Source organism: Ascaphus truei, chromosome 8 (genome assembly GCF_040206685.1).
Source record: "Ascaphus truei isolate aAscTru1 chromosome 8, aAscTru1.hap1, whole genome shotgun sequence".
In the NCBI taxonomy this organism is placed as follows: Eukaryota; Metazoa; Chordata; class Amphibia; order Anura; family Ascaphidae; genus Ascaphus; species Ascaphus truei.
Window position 1 is genome coordinate 84,333,501 of NC_134490.1, and position 24,688 is coordinate 84,358,188.

Sequence of the window (24,688 nt, forward strand, 5' to 3'; positions counted from 1 at the left end):
AAGTAACTCTTTATGCCGCACCCAGGTTTCATCAAAAGATACTAGAATGGGGCCACTCTGTCGGTTCAGCCGGCCATCCCGGCTTCAAACGAACTTTTTGGTGGCCTAATATGGCAAACATGGTTCATGAATTTACTAGTGCTTGTCCAGTAAGCGCACAAAACAAGACTCTTCATCAAAGACCCTCTGGCTTGCTCATGCCCTTGCCAGTACCTGAATGTCTATGGTCACATATTTCAATGGATTTCATTGTGGATCTACCCCCTTCCAGAGGGATGAATACCAATTTGGTCATCGTTGACCGTTTTTCAAAACAGGCCCACTTTGTTCCACTCAAAGGACTTCCCTCCTCGCCCATCCTAGCTGATATCTTCACCAAGGAGGTGTTTCGCATCCATGGGATACCTACATCCATAGTCTCGGACCGAGGCATGCAATTTATATTGAAATTTTGGCGTGCTTTCTCCAAGAGGCTTCGCATGGCACTATCCTTCTCGTCAGGCTATCACCCCCAGACTAATGGGCAAACTGAGAGACTAAATCAAACGCTGGAACAATACCTACGGTGTTTTATTTCCGATTCCCAGGATAATTGGGTTGACCTGCTACCTTGGGCAGAATTTGCAACCAATTCACTTCGTAATGAATACACGCACGAAACCCCGTTCTTCGTGAATTATGGTTTCCACCCAAGTTGACTGCCAATCTCAAACATTCCGATAGGAGTGCCGGTGGCTGATGAACGGGTAACTACTCTTCAGGAGTCATGGATCAAGATCCAGTCCGCGCTTCTTAGCGCCACTCAGAAATTCAAGTCTCAGGCAGATCAACAGATCAACAGACTGATTTCAACAGGCCCCTAATTACAAGCCAGGGGACCGAGTTTGGCTGTCATCCAAGAACATCAAGTTGAAGTCTCCGAAATTGGCACCCCGATAATTAGGGCCTTTTCTGATCCAGGACAAATCAATCCTGTGGCATTTCGTCTGCAACTTCCGTCTTCCATGAGGATTCCAAACATATTCCACGTTTCCTTGCTCAAGCCATTCGTCTAGAGCAAACGGTTCCTTGCTAAGACCCATAAAACCAAACCAGTCACGGTCCAAGGACACCCTGAATTTGAAATCCAGACAATCATGGATTCTCGTGTATCCAGAGGAAAGATACAATTCCTTGTTCACTGGAAGGGTTATGGCCAGAGGAACGCTCTTGGGTACCCAAGGAGGACATCCATGCTCCAGTTCTCTTGGACCGCTTCCACAAGAAATTTCCACCGAAGCCTTGGATGGATCGTCCTGAGGTCGATCCTGAAGGGGGGGGTACTGTAAGGGATCGGGGACCACGTCCCTTGCGGCGTGACCGCTCCTTACCCACTACCAGTACTGCAGCGGCTGCTGCCCCTGCCCCCCATCACTACCCAAGCCGCCGCCCAGTGCATACCTTGAACTCTGCCGCCACCATCTTGGATTCTGGCACTGGTGTTACAGACTCTCAGCTGTGCTCTACTACTTCCTGGTCTCGCACCCACTCACGAGCAGCTCCTCGACACGCCTCCGCCATGCCCCTCGTCCGGATTGGTCACTGTCGCTTTAAATATCCTGCTTTGCCTTCACTACCTTGCTCTGCATATCTCCTTGCTTCCAGTGTAGCCTGGAAACTGTGTCGTGCTCCTTTTTGTTTTTACCCCTACAGATTTGAACCGGTTTGTCTGATTTACCTCTCTGGCTCCCGACTTCGGCTTACCCATCACGATTCTTACCTCTCAGACCCTTGGACACGGAAACGGATTTGACTACGGAACTCTCTATACTCCTGAACTCGGCAAGTACAACGACTATTCTAATCTTAATCCAGGCCTGGCCACGCTACAACCACATCCCGGACCCGCTCCCTCTGCTGTCGGTGTGTATACTCAACATCCCACCTCAGTACAGGGGACTGGCCTGGTCAGCGGGCTGCACAGCGTGACAGTGTACTAAACACGCAACTCTGCATCTGGGCCAAAATACTGCACCATACTGTATTTATCAAGAAAAAATCCCACTGATTTCATTGGCAATATACTTCCTGGATACATACTATTGCACCAGTATTGCTGCAGGGAGATATTGACAAATGACCTAGCTCAAAGTTGACTTTGGGTGCGATTGCACCTTTAGGACAATGTAAAGGTTTACAGTGACTCACACAGGAGTCGCTCATTATCAGCACTGCACACCCTAAATATCTTTACACAAGGACATATCGATTGTGATGGCATTACAAGTAGATTAAGGATTAGTTTTAATTAACCTTAATTAACTCCTGCAATACATGTACAGTATATCTGATGGTGGGAGAATGTAAATGGATTCGGTTTCCCTTTCTACCCCTTTTTCTGTAGTTTAACTACAGTAGTTTTGAACTAGAAAAAAAAACCCAATCCAGTATATACAAAGTGGTTATTATTGCTTGCAAAATCTCCAGTTATTTTTTATGGTACAAATACAGTTTGTATTCTACCCCTGTTTGTTGTATATTTAAGGCAGCAATCCCAGAAGTACATTTTTTATACTATTTGAACCAGAGGGAGTCCTCTGGAGCTGAAACACTCTGTTTTCAGCTATTTGTCGTCGTTCCACCCCCAAGCCCCACCCACCCCCACCCCACCCACCCCTCAGGGTTCTGGAGATACTCACAGATTTAGGTGCAGGTGTTCTCCTCTATGTCCCTTGGGAAACAAAATGGCTGCCAACTGCATGTCAATAGGAAGTCGCATCGGATGACATTGTAGCTTCCTACTGGACAACTGTGGCCCCTATGTTTGAATACCAGGGAAAAGCACCAGCATCTACAACTGTACGTGTCCGTGGAACCATAGGGTCCCCAGAGGTTGAAAATATTGGGGTTTTGCTCATGATGACCCTTGGTTGGAATACTGTAAAATAAAAATGAATTTCAATCTTGGGCCGGATTACTGGTTTAAATAAGCTTAGCATTTTTAAAACAAATAAGCTTCCTTCAATGAACACAAAATAACCCTTCACTGGATATGAGGTGTTTGAGGGTTGGTGAAGTTGAAATCTAATGTTTCTTAGGGCCCATCATTTTATAGCTGCTCCAAGCTATCCCCAGAAACATATTGGAGATAATTTGGGAGGCATCATGAGAGGGATAGAGAGGTGGATCTGCTGTCCAGTTCATAAACCTAATGGTGAACTATTAGGAACACTCACCAATACCAGGAGGACGGTCAATGGGGCCCTACAGGCCTGTAAATCCTTACCGCCCTTCTTCTCCTTCTGAACCGCTGCGTCAAATGACGGTCACGGACGTCACCAACGTGTCATCGCACGGCGGCGCATTGCCATGGTAACGCAACGTCGTGACTTCATTTGAAGCTGCGACGTCATGTTGCCATGGCAACGAGACGCTGTGTGATGTCACATCGGTGACGTTGCTGCGGTTCCGGAGGAGAAGGAGGAAGGCAGCAAGGCGTGACAAATAATTATACTACCGCGAGAGACAAACACATGTGCAACATAGTGTCAGCTCCTTGCGACCAAATCACTTTATCGCATGCCTACAAAAAGATTCTATGTACAGCGTTGCATACACTGTCAGCACTATACAATAAAAACTATTAGAAATGTCATTTTTTTCCCCTCCACTTATTGATGTTTATTGATGTTTAGTGAAACGCGCACACACCTCTTGATCTTTGGCAATTTCTGTCAAAATTTGAAGTTAGAGGTTTTTCTGCCTATTTAAAAAAAATGATATATACTCACGCACACACACATATATATATATATATATATCATCCCAGCCTCTGTCTAAAAGCTGTGTTTAAAACAGCATGCATTGGCTTGAGGATTGGCTTGTGTAATACGAGCTTGAGACAAAAGGTGGCACTGAGTGCTCATTTGCATGTCATTTCCCAGAATCCCTTGCTGCAGTGGAAGCGCTGTATGCTGGGTGACAATGGGGAAAGACAGGGTTGCAGACCTGTCTAAGACATGTAAATGAACATACAGTAATATTTACAGTTGCTATATATATATATATATATATATATATATATATATATATATATATATATATATATATGTGTGTATATATATATATATATATATATATATATATATATATATATATATATATGTGTGTATATATATATATAAATATATATATATATATATATATATATATATATATATATATATATATATATATATATATATACATACACACTAAATTATGCAGAGAAAACATGAAAATAGGCCTGATTCCAGCTTCACAGCAAATGACTTGCACATCTGCATCCAGGGTATAATAAAATAAGGACTAATTGTAGTTGTCAATAGAGAATCTGTAACTCCGTATCTGGATACAAACGCTATACAGTACATTAAGCGTTATTATTAAATATATGTTGATGTCTTATAGTAGGAAGTTGTTATAAGCTAAGTTGATATGTTTTTCTTTTCATTAGCCAATTTGCCAGGCTGCATACGAAAATGACCTTGAGGAAGTCCAGCTCCTTGTGAAACAAGATAACAGCAACTTGAATATACAGGACAGCTGTGGTAGGGACACTCCTCTGATCTGTGCCTGCAGAAGAGGCCACATTCGAATCATCAATTATCTACTGGCCATGAAAACTGATGTAAACCTCAAAAATACTGTAAGAAAAAACATTTTTTTTCTCTTTGTAAATAAATGCATACTTGTACAGTTAATTAAGAAATAGCACACATTTCTTCATGGTACTGATGCAGTGCTTTGTATCCTTTTTTTGGTTCAGGAACCCTATGGTAATATTGTGAAATTCTGCAGAACCATAACCCTCTCTAATAGCGCGTCTGAGATCAGATGCATTGTAAGGAACCCCAACCCTCTCTAATAGCGTGTCTGAGATACGATGCATTGTAAGGAACCCCAACCCCCTTTTTAATACGCGTCTGAGATACGATGCATTTTAAGGAACCCCAACCCTCTCTATTAGCACGTCTGAGATCAGATGCATTGTAAGGAACCCCAACACTCTCTATTAGCACGTCTGAGATCAGATGCATTGTAAGGAACCCCAACCCTCTATAATAGTGCGTTTGAGATCAGATGCATTGTAAGGAACCCCAACCCTCTCTATTAGCACGTCTGAGATCAGATGCATTGTAAGGAACCCCAACCCTCTCTAATAGTGCGTCTGAGATCAGATGCATTGTAAGGAACCCCAACCCCCTCTAATAGCGCGTCTAAGATCAGATGCATTGTAAGGAATGGCCCTAACCCCCTCTAATAGTGCGCCTGGGATCAGATGCATTGTACATTCTTCTGTATTTGCCCAGTGTCAGATTTCCCATTAGGCCCGGGCTTAGCGTGACAAAATTTGCTTTTGCAAATATGCTTTTGCCGCACTTTCGGGCCTTTGGGACTTTATTGGAATGCACTTGCCTGTGTCTGTCGCCTCCTTTCTGCCGCCCTCCTGCTCCTTTGGAATCCCAGCTTCAAATGACACAGTGGACGTCACGAACGTGGCATCACATGGCGTCTTATTGCCATGGCAACCATTTGTCATCATGGCATCGCGTTTCCATGGCAGCGGGCCGCCCTGTGACGTCCACGGCGTCATTTGTCGCTGGGATTCCAAAGGAGCTGGAGGATGGCAGAAAGGAGGCGGCCGACACAGGCAAGTGTCTAGGGGCGGCAGATATTGAATTCCGCCGCTGGAGATACCCCTGGAACACAAGATTCCTACTATGAAGTTTAACCCTCTGGAAAAACACTGTACTGATGTCAAAACTGTTCTAGATTCTGTCTAATGACAACAGGGCCACCAACAGGAGGGGTCTGCCGGGGCTGGTGTCCTGGGCCCGCTGGCTGGTTGGGGCCCGGCCGGCGCTACAAATTTCCCCAGACCTCTGGCCGGGCCCCCAGTGGGGTTCAGTCAGGCGTCTTGGTGCCCCCAATCCACATCGCTGCTGCCCAGGGCGGGAGGTAGTCTTGGGGGGCAAAACTGGCCTCTGCCGGTCCCCGTGGCTGCTTCCCAGGGCGGGAGGTAGGAGCGCAGGGGGGGCTGGAGGTAGGAGCGCAGGGGGGGCGGGAGGTAGGCACGTGCAGGGGGCGGGAGGTAGGCACGTGCAGGGGGCGGGAGGTAGACATGCGGGGGGCGGGAGGTAGACGCATGGGGGGGCGGAGGTAATCACGTGGGGGGGCGGAGGTAATCACGTGGGGGGGGCAGGCAAAGTTGCCAGGTGGAAGCTGGATCCAGCGCATCCCCCTCTGGCTTCCCGTTCTCCTCGGGCACTTCCCTCCTCGATCAGGGGGGTGGGTCCAATGCAGCATGCAGCAGGTGCGGTTCTCTCCGCATCCACTAGCCCCCCTCCAAATCCACGAGCCCCCCTCTGCATTCACTAGCCTCTTTGCACATCCACTGGCCCCCCTCCTGACACCATCCCCAAGGTAAGTCTGAATTTTATATGTATTGGGGGGGTGGGTGTATTTTGTATAGTATTGAGTTGTGTTTTTTTTAAATGTATTGGGGAAACCATAGTCACACACCCACCCTCCCAGTCACACAAGTCACACACCCACCCACACAGTCACACACTCACCCAGTCACCCAGTCAGTCACACACACACAATTCTTATTAGTAATTTATTCCATTTTTTAAAATTGGGGCAGGACTAGGTGGCGAGTAGATTTTTGGCTGATTTGTCAAGCACTGCATATATGTGTGTATATGAAGCCGCCATGCCCATATTTAACCCATTCCCCAGGCCAATATTTTACACCCCCACACACCCCTCCCCAGGCCTTTTGTCACATTGGATGTAGCATTGGGTATCTTTGTCTTTTGTTGAAAATATTAAAATTAACAGATTGCATTGTAATGGTTATTTCCATATTAACAATAACAAGAAAACAGTTAAGTAAAAGTTGCGCGCCGTGTTAGGTGCGCTATGGGATGGGGGGTCGCCTGCTCCTTTCATTTGTCCTGGGCCCCACGATTTCTGTTGGCAGCCCTGATTGTCAATAATCATCTTTACATAACAGGTCATCTATTTGACTCCTTACCAGAGATGTGCACAATTTTCCCTGAACCAGCCAAAATGTGCCTTTTTTTCACTGAACATATAGAGAAATTTGGCAAGCATCAAAAATCAATGTGCAAGGTCACGGGGCACTTTATATACTACCTTTATATACCTATTTATATTTATACTACCTTTATACTGACGTGTTGGCAAAATTCTCAACTTCAACGAAAATACAGTGAAAACGTTATATCGAAGAAAAGAACTTGAACAATGTTGCCAATCAATTGTGAAGTAACTCCGACCTTTCTACCCTTAACCATGTAAGTCTATTGCACGTGTTCCCCGACCTTTTCAATGATAGATGAAGTAAAATGTATCTTTGTGTGAAACTTTGGTGGTAAGCCAGTATCACCAGTTATCCATGCAGAATGCACAGCATTAGGCTTCGGGCATGGTCAGCGCTTAGGCGCTGAGGCTCGCTGGTGCTTACCAGTGAGCCCCTGCAGCCGCAATGAGAGTGGAAGCGTAGGTCTTATCCAAATTTTAGATTTCGCGCTCATGGGAGCGCAGGGCCAGTCACGTGAGCGGTTCGCCCAATGAGGGTGAACCAGCTCCGTGACTTCACTGGCCCAGCCCCCGACACGCCCACGGACGGCGCGCTAACCAAGGCCAGGGAAAGCACCCACTTTCCCTCAGCCTCAGCGCGCCTCCGTACGGCTGCTGCAACCCTGGACGCAGCCTTACACAGAGGTCTGACTTTAATCCCTTCTGGCTGTGATAGCATATAAAAAAAACTCGTAAACGGCACAGAGTACATTAAATGATAAATGAAGGTGACGTGATATTGAGTGTGTGCATTGAAAGCCTTTTCTCCTTCCTTCGTTTGCAGAAAGAAAGGACGTGTTTGCACTATGCTGTGAGGAGAAGGTTTACATTTCTCGACTACCTGCTAATTATAATCTTGATGCCGGTTATGCTGATCGGGTACCTTATCATGGTACGTGCAGAACAACAAACTGATAGAGGACAATGTTGGTACATGCAATGTGCGTTATTACTATTAAAGTACACCACATTCCCCTTCAAGGTGTAGGACAGAGTAATAGTATATATATATGTATAACCCTCCACAGTAAAGTATGTATGTATATATATATATATATATGTAGAGGTATCAGTACCGTGTTAGCCGAGCTTCAATAATCAAAAAATAAATAGATGATACCGTTCTGTGGCTAACGAAATGCTTTTATTTGTGCGAGCTTTCGAGATACACTGATCTCTTCTTCCGGCGATGTTACAATGAATGAAGCAAGGATAACTTAAAAACAGTGTCTCTTGGAATGTTATCTGTGCTTGTCCTTCCCCCGTGTGGATGTGTTTTATGGCTAGAGGTGTCAAAGGGTAACTGAAAGCAAGTGAAGAAAGAGTGTGTATGTGTATCAGTGTGAATAAAAATGAATGGAGAGCCCACAGTATAAACAGTGCTCTACACAAGGTGTGTGTGGAGTGAGAGGGATATAAATGGTGTGGGTGGGTGTGGAAATGTGAGAGTTTGAAGCACAACTAAAAGTGTGTGTGGATACTATGTGCTCCCTATTGGTGTATATGGATGGAAAAATAAGGAGTATTAGTATGTGTGAGAGACAGCTGTGTGTGCATACATATAGCACGGTATGTACAGACATGGCCTTTAGCGCTCATGGGAAGAGAGTTCGCTAGTGTCAGTAATGACTCATAAAATTTCGATCTCTGTTTAGGCCACTGCTTAGTGTCCCGAACAGTTGCATAAATTTGTATTCATGCAACCGTCTCTCTTTCGGGGTTTTAAGATTACCTTTGAGTATGGCAACCCTCAGATCGTTCATCTTATGGCCAGAGTCAGAGAAATGTTCGCCAACAGGACTGTCTCTTGTTCCGCGTGTGATGCTGTGGCGATGCAGGTTCATTCTCTTGTTTAGCCCCTGTCCTGTCTCACCTATGTAGTAGAGGAGGGTTCACCTGTTCCTCCAGCAATGTCGTGTACCTCATCATGTGCATGAAATGCCCAGGGGGCTGCTACTACATAGGTGAGACAGGACAGGGGCTAAACAAGAGAATGAACCTGCATCGCCACAGCATCACACGCGGAACAAGAGACAGTCCTGTTGGCGAACATTTCTCTGACTCTGGCCATAAGATGAACGATCTGAGGGTTGCCATACTCAAAGGTAATCTTAAAACCCCGAAAGAGAGACGGTTGCATGAATACAAATTTATGCAACTGTTCGGGACACTAAGCAGTGGCCTAAACAGAGATCGAAATTTTATGAGTCATTACTGACACTAGCGAACTCTCTTCCCATGAGCGCTAAAGGCCATGTCTGTACATACCGTGCTATATGTATGCACACACAGCTGTCTCTCACACATACTAATACTCCTTATTTTTCCATCCATATACACCAATAGGGAGCACATAGTATCCACACACACTTTTAGTTGTGCTACAAACTCTCACATTTCCACACCCACCCACACCATTTATATCCCTCTCACTCCACACACACCTTGTGTAGAGCACTGTTTATACTGTGGGCTCTCCATTCATTTTTATTCACACTGATACACATACACACTCTTTCTTCACTTGCTTTCAGTTACCCTTTGACACCTCTAGCCATAAAACACATCCACACGGGGGAAGGACAAGCACAGATAACATTCCAAGAGACACTGTTTTTAAGTTATCCTTGCTTCATTCATTGTAACATCGCCGGAAGAAGAGATCAGTGTATCTCGAAAGCTCGCACAAATAAAAGCATTTCGTTAGCCACAGAACGGTATCATCTATTTATTTTTTGATTATATATATATATATATATATATATATATATATATATATATATACATACTTTACTGTGGAGGGTTTTTGTCACTTTTTTCACGCACCACAACTTAACTAAGTATGGTGAAACCTATACCATGCTTCATTTTGCAAAGGCAGTATAACCAACCTCACACTGATGAGACCCATTAAGGTCGAAACAGCTGTCTGTGGGTGGGTTTACTGGCTATGCATTTTAACCCAGGCTGTGCTCAAAAGCTGTGAAATGCAGCAAGCATAAGCTTATAGGGGACCATGTTATATGGTTTGGAAGCAAAAGGTGGCACTGTGTGCTCATTTGCATGTCATTTCCCAGAATCCCTTGCTGCAGTGGAAGCACTGTGTGCTTGGTGATAATGGTGAAAGGCGGGGTTGCAGACCTGTCTAAGACATGTAAATGAGCACACAGTAATATTTCCATTTGCTATATATAATCACCTTCCTATTTTGAAATAACATCTTGAAAAATATGTTTATAGGTTACAACTACTGAACAGGGTTATTTCCCTTAACCCTTTGGGTATTTGGGTACCCTATAAATGTAGCTAATGCAGCATGTGGTCTGGCACTCCAGATGTCCCATCACATGGCAGCTACGTCCTGAAGACAATGCTCGATTTTCTAGGGGAGATAGTGTTCTGCTCCTCAGGCATGAAAATGGTTAAATAAAGCAGATTATTGTATTCAGAACATTAAATGGATTCTATAAGTGTTGCAATTATTATCATTACAAGCTGCATTAATTATTCTTAGATTACATTTTGGTCTGCTTTTTTATTTTTTAAATAGACATTGTTTAAGATATTTTGAAGTAATACAAATGGTGTAATCTGACATATATATATATCACACACAAAAAGTAGCGCTAAAGTTAGAGATACAGTGATATAACTATGCGAAAAAGTGATAGATACTTAATCAATTAATATGTTATACTAAAGATAGTTCTATTATAAAATGATTAAATATAACCCAAAAATTGATACTGTGAAAAAAGTGTCATAGATCCAAAAGGATAAAATCCAAATGATTCCACTTGATAAATTCTCCAGAGAGGTGAAAGTTCCAACAAACAGATCCTGCGAGCACTTTGCAGCTTCTAAAACGTGGTGTAGCCACCCACTAATAGACCAAGAAACAAAAAAACAAAAAGAAGCGCAGGCTCCATAGCATGTAACTATAAAAATAGGGTACATTTAATAAAGCAAGCAGTCCCAATGAAATGCACTTGCAAGATTCTATATAAACACACACATGGGAGAGAAATCTCTAAGGGGAGTCATCAACAGAGGTGGAGGAGTCCGAGATGAATAGTGTGCACCTGATCATCAGATAATGGCTTCATACAGCGTCGCCCCGCAGCGTCTCACAATGCCTCACTTGTTTTCCTCCATTTGAAATCGGATACCGGCAGTGAGAAAATCATCTGGCTGAACTGCTGAAGAACAAAGAACTCCTCTCACCATGTCCGCACACGATGATGTGTGTGTATAAATTTGTGTGTATATGTACAGTTGTGTGTACAAGAAAGTACACCCTCTTTGAATTCTATGGTTTTACATATCTGGACATAATAACAATCATCTGTTCCTTAGCAGATCTTAAAATTAGGTAAATACAACCTCAGGTGAACAACAACACATGACATATTACACCGTGTCATGATTTATTTAACAACAATAGAGCCAAAATGGAGAAGCCATGTGTGAAAAGCTAAGTATACCTTATGATTCAATAGCTTGTAGAACCACCTTTTTGCAGCAATAACTTGAAGTCATCGTTTTCTGTATGACTATCAGTCTCTCACATTCTTGTGGAGGAATTTTGGCCCACTCTTTTACAACGTTGCTTCAGTTCAGTGAGGTTTGTGGGCATTTGTTTATGCACAGCTCTCTTAAGGCTGCAGTTCAAGCTCCCGTTTTTTTTTTTTTTTTACTTCAATAGTTTCATGTGGGCAATCTCTAATTACCTAAAGAACTGCATAGCTGCCGGTCAATTCATTCTCCGTCTATTGATCGGCGAAGTTTGGCGACATCTTTAAATATGGGGAATGTACTGTAAATGGTTGCTATAGGAACAAGCATGCTTGTTAAAATAGAATACAAGAAAATTGGTCTTTCAAAGTTGTTGTTTTTTAAACAGAAAATGCTAAGTATTTTTTCTTACTACAGAACTGATTTATTAAAAAAAACACTCATGCAGGATATTGCTTGAACTGCAGCTTTAAGGTTCCGCCACAGCATTTCAATCGGGGTGAAGTCGGGACTTTGACTGAGCCATTGCAACACCTTGATTCTTTTCTTTTTCAGCCATTCTGTTGTAGATTTGCTGGTGTGCTTGGGATCATTGTCCTGTTGCATGACCCAATTTCGGCCAAACTTTAGCGGTCGGACAGATGGCCTCACATTTGACTCTAGAATACTTTGGTATACAGAGGAGTTCATGGTCGACTCAATGACTGCAAGGTTCCCAGGTCCTGTGGCTGCAAAACAAGCCCAAATCAGCCCAAATCAGCAACCCTTCCAAACAAACCATACTTGTTCAGTCTTTTTCTAATTGCACTGTCATGAACTTTAACATTTAACATGCTGAATGAGGCCTGTAGAGTCTGAGATGTAACTTTTGGGTTTTTTTTGCAATTTCTCTGAGCATTGCACGGTCTGACCTTGGGGTGAATTTTCTGGGACGTCCACTCCTGGGAAGATTGGCAACGGTCTTGAATGTTTTCCACTTTTGAATAATCTTTCTCACTGTAGAATGATGGACTTTAAATTGTTTAGAAATGGCCTTATAACCCTTCCCAGATTGATGGGCAGCAACAATTGCTTCTCTAAGATCATTGCTGATGTCTTTCCTCCTTGGCATTGTGGTAACACACACCTGAATGCTCCAGACCAGCAAACTGCTAAAGCTTCGGATTTTATAGAGGTGGTCACACTTGCTGATGATCAATTAATCAAGGGCATTTGATTAGCAGCACCTGTCTGCTACTTAGCATCTTAATTCCTATGGAAGCAGTAAGGGTGTACTTAGTTTTTCACACATAGCTTCTCCATTTGGGCTTTATTTTTGTTAAATAAATCATGACACGGTGTAATATGTCTTGTGTTGTTGTTCACCTGAGGTTGTATTTACCTAATTTTAAGACCTGCTAAGGAAAAGATGATTGTTATTATGTCCTGATATGTAAAACCATAGAATTCAAAGAGGGTGTACTTTCTTTTTCACACAACGGTGTAATATATATATATATATATATATATATATCTCTCTCTCAAATGGAAATATAACTGTATGCTCATTTGCATGTCTTAGGTAGGTCTGCAACCCCGCCTTTCACCATTATCACCCAGCACACAGCACTTCCACTGCAGCAAGGGATTCTGGGAAATGACATGCAAATGAGCACACAGTGCCACTGTGTGCTCATTTGCATGTCATTTCCCAGAATCCCTTGCTGCAGTGGAAGTGCTGTGTGATAATGGTGAAAGGCGGGGCTGCAGACCTGCCTAAGACATGCAAATGAGCATACAGTTATATTTCCATTTGCTATATGCTTTACTGTGGAGGGGTTTTGTCACTTTTTTTTACTCACCATAACTTAACTAAGAAGTATATGTGTATATATATATATATATATATATATATATATATATATATATATATATATATATATATACAGTATATATATATATATATATATATATATATCACACACAGTACATTACCGTCCAGCAGAAGGGCATGAAGTAGTTATCAAAAAGTGTATTGATTAGATACAAAAGACCGACGTTTCGATTCCGTGGGGGAATCTTCTTCAGGGGGCTGTGCAGTGAAGCCTACGCCATGAGTGACTTTATAACAAATACCCTAGTGCACAAATCACCAAATCCAATTTAAAAAAATCAATAATGTCCGCATGGTGTCCCTCCTGTTGTCTCCAATCAGCGGCCAACGGCCATCTTGGATCGGCCGTTAGGTAGGTAAACACTCGGGAAACGCCTCAGCTGTTGTATTACAGCGGACTGAGAAATGCGTCCGCGGTTTTCATAGCAATCCATCCGCTCGTGCGCACCCTGTAAAACTGATATACACCACGGGCAACCCAATCTGTGAAGGGAAAAAAGGAAACAACACCTGCGGACAACACATGTAACCGGGAAAGTGAGGAAACCCATACATTGGTATAGTGGAGGAAAGGCAAATGTCTATCTTAGAGAGAACAGATCATTGGAGAAAACTATGTATGTTATTCAGCTGCAATAAAAAACAATACAAAATAACAGGGACTAAGATTGTATCATCATAAATTGCCATGATACTCTCAAGTCATAATAGTCTGAATAAACGGTGATGAAAGACAGTCTGTGCCTGTACTCCCAATCACAGATCCAAATCTTTGAAAACTGGTCAGACATACTATCCTATGTTTGTGTCTTCTTTTTGTCTCCTATTCTACGCCTAGGTCATTCTGATATATATATAATGGAAATATTACTGTATGCTCATTTGCATGTCTTAGACAGGTCTGCAACCCCGCCTTTCACCATTATCACCCAGCACACAGTGCTTCCACTGCAGCAAGGGATTCTGGGAAATGACATGCAAATGAGCACACAGTGTCACCTTTTGCTTCAAACCCATATAACATGGTCCCCTATAAGCTTATGCTTGCTGCATTTCACAGCCTTTCAGATATATATACTGTATATATAAAATATTATTTACTGTGTGGTGAAAATGCTAATAGTTAATACCGCTTCCCCAAATGTATAATATGAAGTGCAGTGAGAGGATTAGGTCATTGTATTCTCCCCACAAATTACAATACTCAGCTCTCACTTTGCTTTCCTTGTGAAAGGATTGACAATGACAACATTTGATTTCCAAGACCCCCTTTGATCATATAAAGTTGTATTTAAGCACCTACACATTTCCTTTCTAGGTGACTAAACTAAGCCTATGCTAATGAGTTAAACAACTGCCGTTATTGTTGCATATAATTAGAATTGTGGATATACGTTAACATTTTATGTAAGTCAACGTTATTTGCCACGATTTAACAAATCGTAGTGTATCTGGGCCTTAGTGCAGTAGTGCACATTAGTCACTTTGGCTACTATTTGCAGATACAGTATATGTTACCAGGGAATCCCATATGCTTTTAAAGCACTAATGTGTCCATTAATAATTGGCTTTGCTGCCGAGAAATTGTAGGATACCATGTTTGTTAACCTAGTGAAAGGTGAAATAAAAAAAAATGTTTAAGACTTTCAGAGTAAAATATTTATTTATAAAATAAAGATACACATACATACTTTGCATGTACGTTTCCTAAGACTAGGGCCCTAAATCTTCAGTATATCCGCGCACAAAAAAAAACAACCTAATTTATATTGTACATATCGACCTTCATCTATCACCTGGGGCTTTCCGCCATTAGGCCATGATTATACTAAAAGGCGCGCGCGGCGTCGCCCGGAGCGCCAAAAAAATAGTATGCATCCCCGCAAAAACGCCTATACCTACCGCGACTGTCGCGCCGCTTGCTGCTGCAATGCGGGAGACAGTTGAAGCATTTTCCAAATTTGTTTTCTGGTTGCGACGGCCGCGTCACCTGACGCAGCCGTCCAATCAAAGAACAGATTTCAGCGTTGCCTCCCCTGCAGTCGCGCGCGCAGAAGAATGTGTGTGTGCACATGTTGCTCTGCGACGTCACACATGCGCACATTGCAGTGCATCTGTATAATCGCAGCCTTACAGTATTGTACTTGGTAGCACCTACTTTGTGAAAGGCATTGGTGACGTTCTGTTTTGCTACTAATGTTTTGTTGAAACCTCTGGAACATGTTCTACTATAGTAGAGCTTGTGGGTAATTAAAATTTACTTTTTATACACAGATTTCCAAGAGCAAGCAAAATGAAAGATTGATAAAAGTGTTACTACACGCAGGCACCGATGTCAACGCTCCAGATTATGTAAGTTTTATTTGATTTATATTATATTGTTTACCAATTTTTACTTTAGAAATTCACTAGGTAGTCTACAGCAAATAGGAACACCTCCAGTGAGCGCATTCACATGTCTCAGACAGGTCTGCAACCCTGCTTTTCCCCATTATCTCCTAGCATACAGTGCTTCCACTGCAGCCAGGGATTCTGGGTAATGACATGCAAGTGAGCACTCAGTGTGTCACTTTTTGCTCCTTGCCCATTCCAACATGGGCCCCTATAAGATTATGCCTGCCGTATTGCACAGCTTTTTTTTAGTACATCCTGGGTTAAAAAAAATGCATAGCCAGTAAAATGGCTAGTCTAAAACTTTAGATACAGCCGCAGCCCCTTTTATCCTCCTACATACAGTACCCGAAAAAATTCGGGGATGTTCTCCGTTTGTCACGGACTTTGCCGCCGCCGCGCGTCAGCCGCACTCACCAGACAGCACTAATGGCGCTAAATAATGAAAGCGCCCGCGGTGCCCAAAATGGCCGAAAACATGCCGCGTCTGCCCGCGATTTTAAAAATCGCGGGGAAACGGCCGCAGGAGGTTAAAGACGGCCACCACTGTAATAGGATGTTCATTACCCAATTGACAAACGGCTCCCCACCCACATATCTATACACATAAGATGTAGCTTGTGGTTAAAGTTGTCAAAATATTAACGTGTATGTGCAGTATAGCAACCTCATTAAAAAAACTCTTAGATAACACCGAACAGTTTTGTAAACCAATTGTCTATGACAATTTATGTTTGATGACATTAGGTCAGATATCCGAGCGGTTTATTGTGGATGATGCTATCTGCCTGTTCTGTAACTTCAAATGAAGTTATAAAAATTAATTAGGAATGGATTCTAAAAGGTCAACAAGAGGACAATGATATATTTGTCATTGCAGGCCATCAGTAATTAAAATAATTGTCATATTATTGGTTCTGTACAGGTAAGGTTGGTAATCTGCTTTGAGGGGCATCCAATCGACCGCAGTTTTTAAGGGGTCATTTTTGGGGTTAACTGCACCATACTGCAGTGCCGACGAGTATTCTAAAACAAATCTGGGGCAATCACCAACAAGACCCAGGTACATGCTGGGTACATGCTGGGTACATGCTGCAACATTTCAGTGACATTTCTGAAGACGGACTAATGGCCCATCGGATTAACAGCGGGGGTCCCTGGCAGTCCCATTCAAACTGAATGGGACTGCCAGGGACCCGTGCTGTGATAATCCGATGGGCCATTAGTCCGTCTGCAGAAATGTCACTGAAATGTTTGCAGCATGTACCCAGCATGTACTCAGCATGTACCTGGGTCTTGTTGGTGGTTGCCCCAGATTTTCCAAGGCAAGTTTTAGAATACTCGTCGGCGCATCTGTATAGAGACAATTCTTAAATCTGGAATAAAATCAGATCAGTAAATTTGTACAGTAAGGTTTTCATTCATCCGAGTCTTGTTGCTGATAGCACACGTAACCTCTACAGTATTTTACCAAATAGTTTCCAAAAAATGTAGGCACAAGGCCAAATACTGTAGATGTTATTGATGAAAGTCCCAGCTGGGGATTGAAACAATGTAACAACATAACTTAATCATTCACAAATATATGAAACAATTACCAGCCATGTTAATGCTGTATTGCCCCCAAGGTATTTGCTTGCAGTTGCATATTCTCATATTTTTACAGAGAGAAAAAAGTTAGGATTGCATTTTTAACCCCTACAATGTGTCATGGGCCTTTTTTGGCACTGAAAGAGTTAATTGTCTTCTTTCTGCCTAATGTCCAGCATTAGACTTAATTTCTCATCCAAGATGCTGTCTTTATTTCCTCTTTCGTTGAGTCCACCCATTGATCCTATCAACATATTTTTTATTGCTTCAGTTACTGTATAATCCATGGAAAGGTCTTAACCTCAAGCATTTTCCTCCCCGCTCATAACAAGATCATCTGGCTAATAGTGATTGACTGGTGATCTCATATGCCGACAGGAGCACATTTAGCAACCGTGTATATTTCAATTTCATTGTGCATTAAGTGCATCAAATGGGATGTTGATCTAGTAATTGAACAGAATGTCCCTGAAGCAACACAATCCATTCCTTGGGGGAACTTGTAAGAGGTTTCTTTCTACCCTCATAACTAGGAAACCATTAAATCTGGAAAGTGCTTTTGCACCATTCACCTCTCGGTATCTTATCTTATGCAACCCTGCTCTTTATAACCTTTATTATTTGATTTATTTTAGTGGGTCAGTCATAAAGTATCCCTGTTTTCTTGCAACAAGAACTACAGTATGTATCTGGTCTTGTTACATGGAAGTACCATGTACAGCTCTGCATTGTGGTGTTGAATATGCTCATTGTATTTTCTTATTTAGTTTGTCCCTGCAGGTGGAAGAGTCTAAGGGACTTGTTCAGTAAGCTGCTCTACACACGGAAAGCCTCATTGGCATCAATGGGGCTCCCTGTAAGATAGCAGCGGATTGATGCTATCGCAGCTTACAGAATAAGCCCCAAAGTGGCGAGGACTTTGTCGTTCGCGGTGCACCTCAGTAATGTTTTTAGTCCTATATATTGGCACAAAGAGCATTAGTGATGGTGAGGATGCACATATTGAAATATTTACTAAAGTAGTTTTGATTGATGCTTCAATAAATCTGTAGAAATTGCATCAAATATCTAAGCTTGCCATTGGCATAAACCCTACTAAGTCAGTTTAAAATACTGCGCACTTAGAAGTGCTTAGTACTGTGTGTCACTTTGACACACCTCACCAATGAATCAGAAATAATAGAACTGGGTGGATTGTAGTGATTGTCAAAGCTTTTATTTCAGTTTGCGGCTACGCCGACGTTACTTCAGTACAAAACTTTTTGTTGATACATTCGTCACACATTTAGCTTCCAATGCAAACATTGTGAACAGAGCCCATCGTGGGTTGCACAAGTGCCAACATTTGGTGGTAACGATCTGCCACACAAATAATATACTCTGAGCCAATCTAGCCGTGACTTGGGCTCACATGCTGCTTCAGCCATTTGTTCCTGTTTTTAAATGTTATCAGTGAAGAAAAAAGTTCAAAAAATGTTTTACTTATAACAAATGTTAATAGAAACAGATGGTTTAAAGTATAGCCATTTACTGATTTCTTTTTTTTCTAGAAAGGAAACACTGCTCTTCATTATGCCTGTAGGATGAAAAATCAAGCCATAGTACCTATTCTTCTTGAAGCTCATGCTGATCCCCATATAAAGAATAAGGTGAGCATGAAATGCAGATTATTTGTACAATAAATAACCCTGGTGTACGCAGTAGATAAAAAGGTATACTTGGCTCTGACCAATCCTCTTGCGAGCCGCTGAGAATACCTCTGAAATGGCAGTAAACTCGGACACTTATTCAATATTCTGTGTAGCTGCTTCCCCTGGAAAATATCTTCATCTCATCATTCGAACTGGGTATCGGCTTATTGAATAGAGGCCTCTGAAGCAAACCAAAGACCAGTAGCATAAATTAGACTATAAGACAGAGAGAGAATTTATCATTTGTATTTACTGGACGGACAAACTACAGAACGTTTACGCCTCCAGACTCCTGCATTTGCAGCCATGTGAATTGATCCTATGGCCGTAAACGCCCCTCCCCCCCTCCCTCCTTCCCCCCCTCCCCCCCTCCCCCCCTCCCCCCCTCCCCCCCTCCTTTTGGCTGACTTAAATGGAACTGCAGAGGACTCAACTTCTGTTTTGATCGGGCCAACCACGTGATACGTCCACTACCTGATCCGTTAGCACCAGGCTCTGGTGTGCCAAGGCCTTTGACGTACCACGTGAAATGGTTAATGCACTATTGAATTTAGCGATTCTAGGAGATATACAAATATGAATTATTTTTATATGAACACGCCCTCTCATACATTATATACAGTACATATAGGTCCGGATTTCTTAAGCACGTACACATTTCCACCTCTCCTATTCCAAATATGAACAAACGACTTTACATCCTGTGACTTTCATTGTCTGTCGTAACGGATTCACGAATAGCAAACAGCATACATATAAGAAGCATCAATGTACCGTGTGCATCAATGTACTGTACCGTGTGCATCAATGTACCGTGTGCATCAATGTACTGTACCGTGTGCATCAATGTACCGTGTGCATCAATGTACCGTGTGCATCAATGTACTGTACCGTGTGCATCAATGTACCGGTGTGCATCAATGTACCGTGTGCATCATGTACGTGTGCATCAATGTACCGTGTGCATCAATGTACCGTGTGCATCAATGTACCGTGCGCATCAAGTCCAATTCCCTTCTCTTCTTCTTTTACAGGATGGAGAGAGCTCAGCAGATATTGCACGGAGACTAAAATTCTCCAAAATCGCGCACTTGCTAAAGAAGTCATCTTAATACTGGTTCTACAGATCTGTTTAAACGGGGACGTGTGTGATTTCTAAGCATCACCAGTGGTTATATTGCTTTCGATTTGGGATATATAATCAATGGCATTCCTAAGTACATACAGATGCAGCCACCAGTATTAGAACTCTTGCCTGGTAGATTCTGGGGCAGTCTCACAGTAAGTGCCGCAACATTGGAGCAACATTTCTGTGAGATTCTTAATGGCCCATCGGATTAACTCAGCGGGGGTCCCTGCAGTCACATTCAGTTCAGTTAATCCAACGGGCCATTAAGAATCTGCCAGAAATGTTGAGGCATTTACTGTGAGACTGCCCCAGAATCTCCCCGAATTTCCTAGGTAAGTGTTCTAATACTGGTGGCTGCATCCGTAAGTGTAAATACCTATTCGAGTTTGTTTATGTTTGTCATGTCAGTATGGCATGATGCTTATACTGTAGCAATGCACTGCGAATTGATGCCTTGATGCATAGGTTGCTGCATTGCTGCACTGTACTTATGTATGATAAAGTGTTACTGCCATTTAAGGCAGAATATTTTGCACTGAAAATGCCTGCTGGATATTGTGTGTCCTGCCATGTTCTGCATATTTTTCCGACTTGTGAAAGGATCTCTTGTGGGTAATTAAATAATTAAATCACTCTGAACACGCATTTTGAGCTCACTGGTTGGGGATCAAGTCTGGGATGGGCAAAATATGGCACGGTTGAAAACCAAGGGGCAACATTTCTTACAGGAGAAAAGCTAAACAATTTGGTTAAAACTAACCAAAAGGGATTTATTTATTTCAAAGATTGAATGAATTGTTAAAACGAATATCTGGAGAGCTAGCATATAAAACTAATTCGTAGGATAAAACACCTCCGCAAAATCTACAGTGTATAATAAAAACTGATGAATATAATAATGCAACAAAGAGAGACTTCCGGTGACGTCACCGCTAATGGCAGGTTAGGAGAAGAGCTCCCGACACCCTCCCCACGAAGAGATTTAGAATCGCGCATTAAACTCTGCAGAGACCCCCCCAAAAGACCTCCACCACCCCCACCCCCACCCCCCCAACACCCCAGGCATGGCGGGGAAGCCTCAAAGAAGGTTCAGAACCCCATATCCAAATTCCTCCAGCCTAACCCGCGCCCGCTGGAGCCGTCCTCAGACTCCCAAGATGGCGCAGAGGAGCAGGAACATGCCGCGGAGGCCGCAACCCGGAGCCAAACCCCCCCAGCACCCTCAGAATTCAGCAAAGAGTTCGTCGAGGACCTCCTTTCTACGAATGAGGAGAGGGTTTATGGAAGACCTGGAGAAGGTCCTGAGAGATATACGGGGCATGGACGTGAGCACCTTAGCCGTGAGGACGGACGCAGTGGAGGCCCAAATCACCACCATGTCAGATGTCCACTCCAACATGGAAGACGATATGGCTCGTATGGGACACGAGATCGCTGCTCTCAAAAGCTCAATCGAAGACCAGGAAAATAGAGATAGGTGGCAGAACCTGCGCTTCAGAGGGATCCCAGAGTCAGTCACACCAGACTCCCTCCAGACCTATCTCAAGAGCCTCTTTCTGAGCCTGGTCCCTACCCTAACTGAACATAAACTTCAGCTCGACAGAGCTCACAGAGCCTTGGGCCCGAAATCCCCCGATCTTAAACGCCCCCGAGACGTGATCGTCCGGTACCACGTATACTCAACCAAAGAGAAGTTGGCGACAGCGGCGAGGACCCGCGGGAAATATTAAAATGGCCGACCATGCGGTCCAAGTATACAGTGATCTGTCCCGGTCCACGGTCCTAAAACGCATGGATATGAAACCCCTCACCACCCTTCTCCGAGACCAAGGGATCACCTACCGATGGGGATTCCCTTTTAAACTAAACGTCCCGAGAAATGGACGGTTCTATACCATTTCGGAACCTGCGGACACAGATGACTTCCTTAAAGCCATCGGCGTTGCCCCCCACGAGGAGAAGAGAGGGCCCCCCCGCGGAACAAGGCCTGGCCCTCCCGAGACTCCCCGGGCATCCGAAAGGCTCGCCAACCAGCGGATCCAATGAGTCGGCTCCAAGGACCTGCAAGAACAGCTGCAATGCCTGAATTCTCAACTCCCCTGAACTGTCACTTCACTGACTCAGACGTCTAAGAATCCACCACCCTGCTTCTCCCTCTGCCCCCCCCACCTCCCCCCTCTTATCCCCCCTGCCATTCCCCCCCCCCTTCCCCCCCTCACATCGTATCATATCCTCATCACACCCTTCCTCCCCCCCCCTCCCACCCTTCCCCCTCCAATCTCTCCCCCCTTCCTTTCCCCTTCCCCATCTACCCCCCTCCTCCCCCCCCCTCTCTCTCACCTCCCCCTCCCCTCCCACTCGCCTCCCCCCCTCTCTCACCTCTCCCCCCCCCCTTTTTTCCTCCCCCCCTCTCTCCCCCCCCCCCTCTCTCACCTACCCCCCCTCTCCTTACCTTTCCCAACTTCCTCTTCTGCTCCGGACAACACCGAGACCCAGAATGACTTCCAACCATCGCAGCTGCAGAATCTCTCCTGAGGACCGGGCACAAGATGGCGCCGAGAACTACGCGATCCCTCCGCAGAGCCGCTCCACTCCAGACAACGGGAGATGCCCCTGCGATCCGCGTGCCCAGACGCAGTCCGGTCCCAAGCGGAAAAAGAGATCCTTAAAGCCCCATACCCGAGGAAGAGCCCCCACGCCGAGACAGCCCGCCCCCGAACTGAAGAAGCCCTGCCCCCCCTCCCTCCTCCCGCCCGGGGCTCCCCAACAGCGGAACGTCAGGCACCCCAAGCCCTTCTCCTGGAACATTCCTGGCCTCTTCTGCACAAACCATGAACGCTTCCCCCACAGCAAAACCAGACAATCAGGTCGTATGCTCAGTACACCTTCCCTCTCCCTACACAACCCCCCCCCCCCCCACCTGATGGCAATGTGTAGCAAATGCCCACGGACCTCTCCAAGCGGGGTTTCACTCCCCCCCTCGGCAGACCCCCGCCAGGATAAGAGAACATGTGGGGGCCCCTTGGAGCCCCCCCATCATCTCGCCCCTCCAGACCTCCCCCCTCCCACAGGGATGCAAATACACAAACGACTCCCCCCCCCTTCCTCCCCACCTGCCGATTCGACTGATCACTGTAAGACACTGATGATGGCAATTGTACTGAAACGATATATGCAGAAATATTCAATGATGTTATGTATATAAAAATGTTGAGCGATGTGAGAGACTACAAACCCACGCAGCACCTCCCAGCCCCCCCTCCCACCCCCACCCCCCCTACCTGCTCAACCTCCCCCCTCCCCCCCCTACCAGCTGCACATACCCCCCCCCATCCCCCTCACCCCCCCCCCCCACCCCCCACCCCCACCCCCACCCCACTCCTCCCCCAGGTTTCCCCTACAAGGGTAGAATCTGAATGAAATCAATCATGCCTGAAATATGTGTACAAAACTGCAGCCTATTGAAAGTTTGTCTGAAGAAAGGTCGCTTAACACAATGATACATCACCACCAGCCCCCCCCCCCTCTCCACCCCCACTCCCCCTCCCTCCCCCCCCTACGTGCCCCCCCCAATCCCCTCTCCCCCTCCCTCTCCCCTCCACACACCCCCCAGAGTGTCACCAGGGTCAACATCGTTGTTCAGAAAGTTGTGAATCAAGCCCCACACCCCCCCCCCCAGAGTCTTGAGTACATGCTCCCAGGGAAACCCCAACCCCCCCCTCCTCCCCCCCCTCCCTCCCCCCCTCTTCCCCCCCCTCCAGAGTGTCATCAGGATCTCCACTCAATGCTGTTGACTCTAGCTCTAACTGTAAAGTTTCCGCCTCTCTCCTCCTCCCCCCTCTTCCACCCCCCCTACCCCCCCCTCTCCCCCTCCCCTCAACCCCCCCCACTTCCCCTCCTCCCCCCCTCTCCCCCCCCAGAGTAACACCAAGGTCAACATGCAAGGTTATTGATTCAAGTTCTAATGTAAAATCTCGCATGCCAAGTTGTTGTTCAATAAGTTGTTAATCAAACCCGCCCCCCTTCAGAGTGACATCAGGGTCCCCACTCAATGTTGCTGACTCAAGTTCTAACTGTAAAGTCTCATATGTCAAAATGCAGTTCAAAAAGCAAGAATCAAATGCTCCCCCCCTTCCCTCCCCCATAGATGCGAGTACAAGCTCCCAGTGAGCACCCACCTCCCCCCCCGGATCGCCCTCATGTCCACAATATATAGGATTGGATAGTTGCCTTAGTTTTCCTCATGTTGGAAGGAAGGCCACTCAGTTATAAACCGCATAGCTAAATAAGAAGAGCTATCTCCCCCCTCCCCCCCATCCCCCCCTCCCCAGAGGGACTTAACGGTCGCAATTTGTAGAAGTTTATGTAGAT

At 44.7% G+C, this 24,688-nt stretch overlaps 1 protein-coding gene across 1 annotated transcript in view; it reads left to right on the plus strand.

Annotated features, from left to right (window-relative positions):
• Nucleotides 1–20,962, plus strand: part of ANKRD22 (ankyrin repeat domain 22) — a 31,487-nt gene extending 10,525 nt beyond the window's left edge. Inside the window, exons 2-6 of the mRNA XM_075612891.1 lie at nucleotides 4,475–4,666; nucleotides 7,913–8,020; nucleotides 15,791–15,868; nucleotides 19,048–19,146; nucleotides 20,223–20,962. Of these exons, the coding sequence (XP_075469006.1) occupies nucleotides 4,475–4,666; nucleotides 7,913–8,020; nucleotides 15,791–15,868; nucleotides 19,048–19,146; nucleotides 20,223–20,300 (555 nt within the window). The 3' untranslated portion in view covers nucleotides 20,301–20,962. The remainder of the gene's footprint in view (nucleotides 1–4,474; nucleotides 4,667–7,912; nucleotides 8,021–15,790; nucleotides 15,869–19,047; nucleotides 19,147–20,222) is intronic.
• The last annotated feature ends 3,726 nt before the right edge of the window (nucleotides 20,963–24,688 follow it).